Source organism: Alligator sinensis, unplaced genomic scaffold, assembly GCF_000455745.1.
Source record: "Alligator sinensis unplaced genomic scaffold, ASM45574v1 scaffold546_1, whole genome shotgun sequence".
Lineage (NCBI taxonomy): Eukaryota > Metazoa > Chordata > Crocodylia > Alligatoridae > Alligator > Alligator sinensis.
In genome coordinates, this window is record NW_005842061.1 from 2329804 (window position 1) to 2341842 (window position 12039).

At 37.6% G+C, this 12039-nt stretch overlaps 1 protein-coding gene across 1 annotated transcript in view; it reads right to left on the minus strand.

The window, feature by feature from the left end:
* Positions 1-3002: 3002 nt before the first annotated feature.
* Positions 3003-12039, minus strand: part of SUPV3L1 (Suv3 like RNA helicase) — a 32348-nt gene continuing 23311 nt past the window's right edge. Inside the window, exons 8-15 of the mRNA XM_025203561.1 lie at positions 11410-11501; positions 10231-10411; positions 9739-9832; positions 8597-8816; positions 8127-8207; positions 6523-6699; positions 4009-4157; positions 3003-3554 (exon numbers count right to left, since the gene is read on the minus strand). Coding sequence (XP_025059346.1) covers positions 3065-3554; positions 4009-4157; positions 6523-6699; positions 8127-8207; positions 8597-8816; positions 9739-9832; positions 10231-10411; positions 11410-11501 — 1484 coding nt within the window. The 3' untranslated portion in view covers positions 3003-3064. The remainder of the gene's footprint in view (positions 3555-4008; positions 4158-6522; positions 6700-8126; positions 8208-8596; positions 8817-9738; positions 9833-10230; positions 10412-11409; positions 11502-12039) is intronic.

The following is a 12039-nucleotide window of genomic DNA, read 5'->3' on the forward strand; positions in this document are numbered from 1 at the left end:
TAAGCAAAACTACTTATTAAGGACAAAGTAGTTGTCAAAACATAGTAGGAGCAGGGTATACTAGGAATGTGAGCCTTCCATGTCCCACATTGTTAATTAAGAGCCTTAGTTTTACAGGGTGTTAGTCTGGCTTGAAGGTTGTAGCCTGAAAGTTAAGAATAGGTACATGCAGACGGGCAAGTAAAATTGATAAAAGTGCAATTGTCTAAGTTTCCCTTCCTAACATCTGTCTCCATGTTCTACTCCCAAATGATGATCACAGAATACTTAGTGTTGCCCGACTGGTTTCAATTATTTGGATTAGAATATCTGTCAAAGGATTTAATCCTGAAATTGTATGTTAAGCCAAAGTGAAGTCATTGACAAGCAGAAATTGTAATGGAGCTAGGAAGGAGACTAGGACTGAAGCCCTTCAGGCCCAAATTAAGAGGAAGGTCAATGATACTCCTACTGTGAATCACCACTCACCTGCTGCTGGCTCCAGAAGTACAGGATGGACATAAGTCACCAAGTATATTGTTAATGGTTGCATGGATTCATGCTGCATACTGACTCACACCCTTAACATTAGCCAAGTCCAGAACTGTCCACAACATCACATATGGGAGCACAAAGCTTTCTGCCTAGTGGGCTCCAATTTTCACTCTTCATCTTGCACAACAGGTATTCAACTTCAACCCAATCATTTCATGGAGGCTCAACCACACAGAACCCGCATATATATATATGTTTGTTTATTGAACAAAAAGTGAAGCAGAAGCATGTGCAATAATCAGTTCAAGAGCAATTTGGCTCTGTAAATAAAATAAGATATTACGTGGACTTGGAAAACAATTATACGCATTTCACATTTGGTGAAGAGTAGCCCACTTACATGATTACCATGGGTAGAATATAAAATGCATTCAAAATAGGAAATGAAAAGAAAGTATACATCAACAATGACTGTTTCAGTGCAGGAGCTTATGGATTCCATTGTACTCTAACCTGTGCTAAATGAAAACTCGCTTAAATTCACAAGCCTTCAAAAGGCTTCTGTCCAGACATGTTATAAAGTCAGAAATTTCTTTAAAAAGTTAAACCCTGCTTTCACTTTTTCAGCAATTAATGAGAAATGGCAGTTTCAGAATGAATGTGTTCAAATCTTATGCCCACAAAACATGTACAACTGCAGTAGCTGCATTGCTTGCCTCTCAAAAGACATGCCAACATGCCTCAGTGCTGGAAGACCATTTCTACAGGCAAGAGGAACAATTTCAGTGTCTAAATACATTTGGTCTTTGACCTCTGTCACGACACCAATAGTAACATCACCTCAAAATTAACTTAATTATTTTGACCAAAATACCAGGATCATGGACCACTTATGAATATAAGAGATAGGGCACGAGAACACTAACCTATGTCTGGAAGATAGGGGAGTGTTATACAGCGATTAACTTCTCCCTTTCAAAAAACAGCAAAATTGCATAAACAAAGTAAACTGTGTTTATACAGACAATAGCCTCAACGAGTTTGACCTTTTTTAAGTAACCTACTTTTCAATTAAATGCTATCTAGGTAAGCATCTCTTAACAGGGTTCTGGACATACGAAGATCACTGATATCCAATATTGTACTGGATACTGAACTCTAATTTGTATCGGATCTGGAATTACACAAAAATAAAGCAAACGCATTGGGGGGAAAAGAACTAACAACAAGTCTCTTCCCCTCTTAATGAAAGAAAAACAGTCCAACCTTTTTAGCTTTGCCTGAATAATAGCAAACTACCTTTCCTCAGAATTGTTAAAGAAGTAGCATTAAGATGACAGAGCTGGAAGAACTATGACCTTTACTCCAGAATTTCTGTAATAGAGAAACACTGTTAATCCTCCCTACATGTAGGATATCAACAAAGAAAAGCTTTCCACCTGATTATTACAGATTAAAAGGCAGGCAAAGGTTGAAAGCCACAAAATTAATTTCACCATTCTAATCCAATTTCCACTGACGTTGTACATTACCCTTTATAGCACTTATCTCTTGAACTCTGCACTTTGGTAAAGGAGTGGATTGATTAGTTACCTCTTTATTAGGGAACCATTTGATCTCTATTTGTGATGCAAGTGTATTTTGCAAAGATGTTTTAAAAACAAACGTTCATATTGGAACACAGTAGTTTTATTACGCTGTCATGAATGTGTGAAAGTGTGGAACAAGCTAACAAAATGAGAGTTCATAAAAATAACTATTCAGTTTATGAGACTCAATCTCTAAAACTGCTGCCTCATGTTTAACTAACAATACAATTGGATCTGATCCACAACGTCAATCATGCCATCCACCACACCATGCATCCATGGTAGGATGCACAATTTTGCAATCAGGGATCAATCCCAGCGGTGCCATTACTACTTGCCAGCGTAAGGGAAGCATAAGATCCTGGCCACTCCAGCACCAGCAGGTTGAAAGCCAAGTACACACAGTCTGACTGAATTTGACCAGTCCCATGGCTGGGACCAACAATCAGCTGATGAGAATGCACCAGCCCTGAGAATGCACCAGAGCCAGTTCTAGACTGATGCAGTCCTGAGGCTAGGACCCATAATCAGCTGATTATCAGTCCCAACCCCAGGGCAGCACTGAAGCCAGTTCCAGACATTCAGCACTAGGGCTTGCTCAAGACTCTGCACTGCAGCCTTCAGCTGGCTCTGGTTCCCCTGCCACATCTTTAGTATAAGGTGTAATGGAAACCAGCCATAAAAAGGTTACATGTTGTGTGTGGAATATTTTTGTGGCCGGTTTCCCACTGTCGCAATATTAAATTCCTTGAATGTGTGGCAGGAATACTACTTATGGCCCAATTTATAAGGTACTTGTGGTCTTAACTGTAATATCTGCCAGAGGCATAAATATCATAAAGCCATCATAAGAAAAAAAAAAAAAAAGTTACTGAGAAGCTGCACTAGTAAAAAAAAAAAAAAAAAAAAAAAAAAAAATCAAACAAATGCCAAGACAGGTTACTAAAGTACTTTTTATTTTGTGAATAAGAGTTACATAGATTTAGGACATGATTTTACTACTACTCTGTCACACTCCCCTTTGAAACATTCTGATGATTTCCCTTTGTAGCAGGGACATTTTCCTTACTGTACTTAATCTGCCACTCTTTCTCCAACTGCTTCAGCACTTCTTTGGAAAGGTGTCCTCCACGCACTAGCCTGGTTGCAAGAGAATCCTGTCCATGGTTTTCCACACTTGGCTGTACTTCAGCAGGTCTGTTACCCAAAGCTTTTGATCCCCTCGTTCTTCTCTGTCCTGGGACCTTCCTGTCACTTGGGAGCTGTTCTTGGTTTTCTACCGGAAGATCTTCAAAGCTCAATATCCTGTCGTTAACTTGAGCCTTTTTCCAAGGAGAGTTATCTGGTACAGCCAGAGAATCAGAAATATGAGCTTCTGAAGCTCTGATAAGCCTTATAATGCTGCGCACACCATCCTGTATAACATTGTCTAGTTCTTTTTGGATCTTTTTTACCTTGTCAATATCCAGGAACATGTCCATAAATCGGAAACTGAAAGGGTAGAGGGAGGGACAGGGGAAAAAAACACAAAAAATACAAGTTTTTAAAACTTAACTACCATAAGTATTACTATACATCACTGGAACAAGTCGATACCAAGTTTCTCTCAGGTATATAGTATTTAAGTGTTGTGTAGCAAAAGGCTGAAATTGAAAAATATTTTTCAATCTGCTCCCACCAATGAGCCTCTTGATACTGTATCATATTATGTATCATCAACTCTACAATTAAATAGAATTCTGTAGAACCTATTGTTTGCAGACTAAGCAGTTGCATCTGGAGTTCCACCAAGATTACGTAGGAGGACAAGGCATGTGACCCCAAATAATGCTAAGTTTGGACTGACTGACAGTCAGTCCAAACTGACTTTGGACTTCCCTGGGTCTCCAAACTGCCATAATTAGGACAAAACCAAAATAAATCTTAAAGTTTTAAGTTTCAGTACCTTAACCACAGATACAGGTCAAAGACATCATGGACAGATTCCAGGTGTACAAGTTCCCTGATATTCCTTGGTGGGGTGAATGGCCACTTTGTATGCTTGCAGAGCCAATCAGATGTCAGAGGCTTATTTCTACTAAACTGTCTTGCAAACTTTAAGAAACAAATTCAAGAGGGTTTGATATTAATGAGGGAAATGAGAACCAAATGCATTTACAACAGAGGTATCTATTAAACAAGAGCTGTCTAACTGGTGGCCCATGGGATTGGACACAGCCTGAGAGGTTAACATGCAGCTCCCACATGGACATTACTACCCCTACTGTTTGGGCTGCAGCAGCATCCAAGGTCTCAGGGCTCCCCCTCCCGCCCTTGGCTGCTGCTGCATGCCCCTGCTCCAGAGGGTGCTGGCAGCCCAAAGTACCCATACAGCACTATGCTGCAGTGAAGTCTGCAGGGAGCTGTGTGTGAGGCACGGTGCCACAATGCATAAGAGAGTATCTGCCTGAACACACGCACAGTACAAAGGCAGCCTGCCTGCATGCATGGTGCAGCTGGGGGGCCTGAAGGTGGGATTGAGAAGGGTGAGGAGCACCCACGTGCATGCACATGCAACCTGAAGGGCTTGTGGCCCCCACTAGTGCTGCCCCCTCCCTCCCCCCCACATTATGCAGCCCATGAGGCATGGGGCCCTGAGCACTTAGAATTTGGACAGCCCTGTATTAAATTCTTACACCAAATTTTCTCTCAAAAAACCATGGAACAGATCGTATTGTTAGCATGAATTAAAAATACTACCACTTTGTAAATATACACAAAAACCTATAAGATGTCAAACAAGCCTTTAGGTTGTACACCAATGGAAAATAAACCCTCACAAATACAAGCTAACATTTTGTCTATAGTACTTCACCAAACAAAATTTGATTAACAAGGCTGCATACACTTCTGTGATCTCGGGCTCTGTTATATGGACTTAGAACAGACAACAGTTACTGGAGAATAAGGAATGAAATTATCAAAGCAACTCAGTACAATAATTATGTAGCTGTTGTACTTTAAGTGATATTTCTAAAGTTGGTCTGCATGTGATATTCTGGATAATGCATCCTCTGATTTATGCGGGACAGAATTTTCTTCAGATGACACGCATTCTTTTATTTAACTATTCAACCCTGGAGCCAGCCCTCCCCTCCTGAACCTCATTAACACAATTTGTATGTGGACCACGCACACAGCTTAAAAAAAAAAAAAAAAAAAAAAAAAAGGTGCAAGCTATCCAGAAAAACAGAACAGAGCTTTTGTGGGTTGATCTTCCCTAGCATGGTCAGCCACACAGACCTTTGTCCATTGTCTTAAATCTGTTAGCAGCCTGCTCATGTTCTACTGAACAATGCTTCTTATTTCAGAGCCTCTTTCTGAGTTGAGAAAGTGATGCTGGATACTCATTCCCCAATATAATAATGGCACTATTCTCCACTAAAAATGAATTTGTAGAATAATTCAGCCACTCTGAAACATACAAGTCAGTCAAGTAAGAATTATGCCTTCAATTTTCAGAAGTGTTTAATGATTTTAGGTGAAGTGCTCATCATTTGTCAAAGATCTAGCCCTTTTAGGTGGTTCAAGCAAGCCCTTCAAATTTGTGGGAAGTCATTAGCCTTTTTTTTAAAGCATAGGTCTATATTTTCACCCAACCCAGAGACAAACTGATTCATTGACATGAGACAGAATTTAAAGTTAAAATTTTAACTTAAAGGTTAACTATAGAAAAAGATGTTTCTACAGACAGTAAGATAAAATAAAGGAGGCACTATCTGAAAAGCTAACAAGAGGAACACAAAGCAATTGTTTGGTTCTGCAAAGCTACTGCATAAGGTATGATTACTCAAGCTAAGCTTTACAAGATTGCACAGTAAATTTGATCATGTATGGACTTACGATCTAATTTTATGCCTGAATGAACTGGCAATGTATTGGGTCAGTAAGTACCTGCTTTTTTGTTCGGGTTTTTTATGCACTACTTGAGTTTAACACATCAATGTTCAAGTATAAGCCTGTAACTCTTCCAGTTTACAAATAGGTGCTCAGAAAAATGAAATGCTAGTGCCACTCTGACTGTAGGCAAGCTACTGCTAGCAAGGGTTGTGCAAAGGTAATACTGCAACTGATTGTGCACCTTATCCCTGACCATTACTACTTCAGGGATTATCCACTGTGAAAATTACAAGATTCTGTGATGTAAGTAAAGGGCATGGAAAATAATATTGTTTATTTTAATTCATATATCTCAAAATAAGAACTGGGCTCCCAGAGCAAAAAGTACTTATTACTGATATTAACTATACAGATACCACTGTATATTCTTTATAATGCTCCACCTAGAAGGTATTTCTACTTCCCTGTGACCATTTTAAAAACATATTTAAAATACCATCTGTGCAACAATCAGGAAAAAAAAATCTTCTGTTAAGATTGATCTAGTCTATTATAAACACTGTATATCTAACAGACTTACCTTCAAAAGTGAGGTGCAGACAAAAGGCTGTTTCCTGTTGATTGGTGCTGTGCAGAACACGTACCTTGCTCTTAAATTTAGAGGAATGTGCTGAATCATATCTGCTACAAATTTGAAGTCATCAATATTACAGACAAAGTAGAGTCCATCCACTTGTGAGAGACTCACAAAAATATCCTATTTTTTAAAAAAAAGTAAAATACAATTATTAGTTGAAGTTATAACAAAGGAAGGCCGTCAGTATTCAAATAGTCTTGCCAATGGTTGGTAAGGTCTTTTGAAGTCTGATTGTATTGAAAAGACAGTTTTAAAAATATCTAATTTAACCTATATATTAACTATGTGTATTTGCTCTCTCAACCAGAAGCAGGAGAGAGGGCTTAATTGTTCATTAAAAAACAGAACATTTGAAAAAGTTATAGCTAACACAGTATTATAGGAGCATACAACCCATTCACACATTGCTAGCTGTTTCTACACTAATAATCTGTTGGGTCATGTTGATGAATGATGATAAACCTGCAAGATTATCCTTTGGAATAAAAAAAAAAAAAATATCTAATTCAATCATTTAACTATTCCTAATTTTGCTTTAGGATTTGAGATCTACTACAGGAAAATGGAAGAAATCACAACGTAACTAAAATTCTACAAGAGATTAAGATTGTTTGAAACATTCTTTTGTGGGGGTGGGGCAGGGAACATCTTAGAAAGTAGAAAAAAAGCTTAGAAGTTTGTGCTCTTCCTCTATTAGCATGAGATTTTTATAGAAGCCTTTGTGTGGGTGCAATAGACCCTATTACAATGCAGCTAAGATTGGAAATTATACTTAAATAACTTAGTACTGTCAACTAATAAAAACCTTGTCACACCCTGACAATTCTCAGATATTTCGGAGTTTTTCTAAAATTCTGGTCACCTTTTTGAAGAATTTAATCTAAATGATGTTTTTAAAACACAGAATTAAAGGTTTCATTAGCATTTAAAAAAATATTTAGGCGTGCACTTTGAAGAACATAAATTAATTCACTTCTCATATGAGCTAAATTGAAATCAAATAGGGATAGGATCGAATGGTTCCAACAGAATACACAGGACCATTTTTTAAGCAAAGACATCGTCTCACCAAAGAACAAAGATCATAAGAGGAAAAAAAAAGAAGCAGCTTCCAGACAGAGCAAAATCTAGGTAGACAGTTTTATTTTAAAGGAATTTCCACAAATATACTGATATATATTTTAGCCAAACAGCTATATCCACATTTCTAACAAAAAATGTCCCCTTAATGGAACATAAAAAATGGTTGCTGCAGCTAATGCTCTTGCGCGCGCACACACACACACACATACAGAGTACCTGGAGACTTCCTTATCCTTAGTGACATGAAAAGTGTTTATACGGGCAGAAAGAAAAATAAATTGATTGATAAAACCCACAAAGCAGCAACTTGGCTTTTGAATTACACTAGATTGTTGTAAAACAGAACATACGGTAGAGATGCTAACTATTTCTCTGCTCACTATTGTAAAGTTTATATTCTATTTCAACGTTTAAGGGTTTTTAAAGGTGACAGCTATTTTTTTAATAAATCAAATCAGCCTTACAATGAGATTTGACAGAGTGGCATCAGGGAGATGGTACGCAAACAATTCTATCTGCTCAGCAGTAGGATGTAGACCAGCTGCCTAAAGGGGAGGGGAAAAAAAAAGAATTTTCACTAAATCTTCATAAAAAAAATAAAAATAAACCTTTAAATTTAGTGTCTCCGAAAAGCAAGTTCTTGCAAGATAAAATGCAAGTAATCAAAGTATTCCCAAGAATTAGCCACACTAAACTACTGTGATGAATTTGATGAAAGACAAAGTTCAAGCAGACAGAAATTGTGAAGAGCAGGCTCAGCATGAAAGAGACATGCAAATCTATGGAACCTGCAAGTGTCCCCCACATTCAGAGTCAAGACAGCATTGCACAAGTTGCTTTTCTAACTTAGATTTAACAGTGTGCAATACTGGACAAGAATGTACCTAAGCAGTTTCAAAGTACGTCATTAAAATCAGAATATTAAGCCATTTACCTGTATAGGGTCCACAGGCCTATTCAAAATTTCTTTCAGAAGCCTAAGATCATCCTGATGCATTGTAGTTACTTCTCCTTCCTTGAACACAGAACTAAATCTTCCAGCTCTGCCTGAAATTTGTAGAGCCTGAGAAGTAGTAATTGCCTGCATTTCTTTTTCTCCCTTTTCACTGATACTCGGCTTTACTAGAGAGTTGAAAATTATTCTTTTTATACTCCTGAAAGTTTAAACAAACACAAAATAAATCCAGGCAGGGTCCTTTCTTTGTGAAAAGTTGTTAGGACTTTGGATGATGGATGTTATTTTAATGTGAATTTAGTCTTCATGACAAGTGCAATTTAGCCACAGAATAGACACAGCATGGGAACAGAAATGAATTACTTACTTTGCCATCAATCTGTTCTAGCAGAAAGGCAAAGGGCAATTATATTTCCATGTCCATTCAGTCACTGGCAGTCTCAGAATCCAATAATTACCACATCATAAAAAAACCTACAACATTTCAAACTTGGTACTGACAGCAGATTTCTGAAACGATTCCCCACCTTCAGCTAAATCCCATTCCCAATCAGAACCTGCAAGACCAGGTCTAAATGATCAAAACTACTATATTTACTCAGATCTGGCAGGAGGTTCTCCCCCCTGCCCCATTACAAATGGGGGAAAACCCTCAACTTAGATTCAACTATGGGCCAGGCAAGCAGCTGTTGCAGTTCAGGACAAATAGAGGGGCAGGTACAAGTGGCAAGTGGTGGGGAGGAGGGGGTGATAAAAGGCCTGGGGCAAGCTGCCTGGCCCCCAGCCACTGCCTTCCTTGCTGTGGCAGTGGTGAGTGGGATGAAATGAAGAGGACCCACCAATAACTAGATAGTACTGGACAGATAAAAATTAAAAAACACATTTATGATTTTCCATGTCTAGAATCTAATTATGGGGGTTATCTTAAATTTGAAGTCACCTTGAATTGAGATAAATATGGTAAATCAGTTTGATAAATGTTATTATTAGATCTAACCAGTCAAGTTAATTACCACATTGTTCAGACATCTGTGCACATAAAGGGCACTTAACACTTTATCCACAACTGGGAAAAACAAAGCTATGTAACATATTAGTCTTAATTTGTTCATAGTACTTACAAGTTGAGCCCCATTCCAATTGCATCTGTAGCAACTAAAATTTTACAGGGATCATCAGGGTCATTGAATTTCTTGGCTTGGGCAAGTTTTGTCCCTAGAACAGAATCAGTAATGGGTACATTTTAAGTAGCTGAATTTCCCCATCAAAATAAAATATAAAAATCACTATATCCCCACATTACATGTAATTTAACAAAATAAGAAACGGTTGAAGAATCAACATTATTTTTTTCAAATTTTCCTATAGCTGTGAATCAGTCCCTCCACAAACTAATCAAAATAAAATAATGTATTTTTGGATTTGTGCAAATAACATAGGTCCAATTCCATTATTATAATGCTGGACAACGGAAGTCAACTTGTTACTAGTTCTAACTCAGCATCTAGATAGACAGATGGAAATATTTTAAGTCTTTTTATTAAATGTTTTTCATAGGAGCAGGAACAAACAGGAGTTTCTCTTTTTAAAAGAAAATAAAGTTAGTATTTTACCTGGTGGGAGACTGCCATATATGACAGCACATTCTAATCCTTGAGCTTCAATCTGTCGACTCACAGAATAAATATCAGCCTTACTAAAACAAACAATGCAGTCACCAGGACGAAGGTTATTTAAAGATTCTAGGGCATAATCCAGCACAGTTACAGGCGTAAGTCTCTTGTAGTTTCTGACCTAGGATTAAACAGTGGTGGTTAATGGAAGACAAATTCTTTGCAACATTTGTAACATCTGGAAATTTTACTCAGTCCGTAATCAGAACCACAAGATTCTAGAAGTGCCTCATTATAAGGCAAGTACCAGGAAGACAATAACAACCATTCTTTCTGACATATGTTCCTTTTGCCATCCAACCCAAAATGGACCTCTCATGAGCATTTCCAAAGAGAATACTTTAAAATGTTTACAGCGTTCAGAAGTTACAAACCATTTTCTAGCACTGAATTGGGTTACACTGAAGACATACTAGTTAATTGCGACAACATTAATATCCAGGAAGAAGGAAATGTCTAATACAGGAACTATTCAAAGATTATAGCTACCATCATTTTGCAAAACAAGAGATTTCACAAGCCACTGATTGGGCAAAATTTCTGCTGGATTCTCCCAGGAAGGTTACCTGCAAGAGCAGGATTTATATTTGTAAAATACTAGAGAAGACTCTTTCTTGCCTGACAAATGATTCCATGAAGGTGGATAAATGGAATTCATCTATTTCTTTTCGATAATTTTTCCCTGGAGATAAATCCACTTTCTACTTTTTGGTTTCTTAAGGGAAAATATATAACAATAATGTGACATGAGCAAAAGGAGGGCATTCCACTCTACAAAAAGGGAAATGTATGAAGTCACTGCAGACATATAGCCCGCCCTCTTGGAAAATCAAGGGAACTAAAACACGCACTGTTTCCTTATTAATGGTATAATTCTTTTTTTCCCTCAAAAGCGTTAGTGTTGTAGCACTTCTGGGAAGCCTCCCATTGATTTAGAAGTTAAATGGAGGCTATGTTTATCAAAATGTTAGCCAGGTACAGTGGATACAACCAGTATTTTCTCAAATCAAGTTTACAGCAGTCACTTGCACTGTTGTAAATGGCTTTTAACAAAAAGACATCCTAAAATGTTTTGTACACAATTTTATGCCAACTTTAAAAAAAAAGTAGTAAATCTACCTCCACTTCCTCTCCTGTTGTATACATGAGCTCTGTTATGAAATTAACAGCAGCATCTTCTCCACAAACGTGAATTTCTGTTGCAGGGATCCCTGAAAAAAATGAAGTTAGGTAAAGAGTTAAAAGGTAAGTGTTTAGACAAATTAACAGAAACTATAACTGACAGATAATTACAAAAACAGACAAAAATACTACCCAAGAACACATGAAAGAATTTTTCCCTTGCTGATTTTAGCTTTCCTCTGTAACCAGCAACACAAATTTACCTGAAGCAAGGTACCAAAATTACCACAGTGCAATGCCTTCAATGGCAGGATTCTTGCTAATTAAATAAATGATTTTATTTCCCAAAAATTAAGTCTCTGCTGACATTCTCACTTTGCAAAAACTCAGCTATTAACAACATGAATGTATGCCCAAGGTTTCATTGCTTCATTTGCAAAGAGAAAAGTAAAACTACCTCTTGTCATCAGCCTTTCATCATTTTTTTCAAGGATGGAGAAGTTAGAAATTCTCTCATAGATATTAGGGTCGCAAGGGACCTCAATAGATCATCGAGTCTGACCCCTTGCATAGGCAGGAAAGAGAGCTGGGGTTAGATGACCCCAGCTAGATGCTTATCTAAACTCC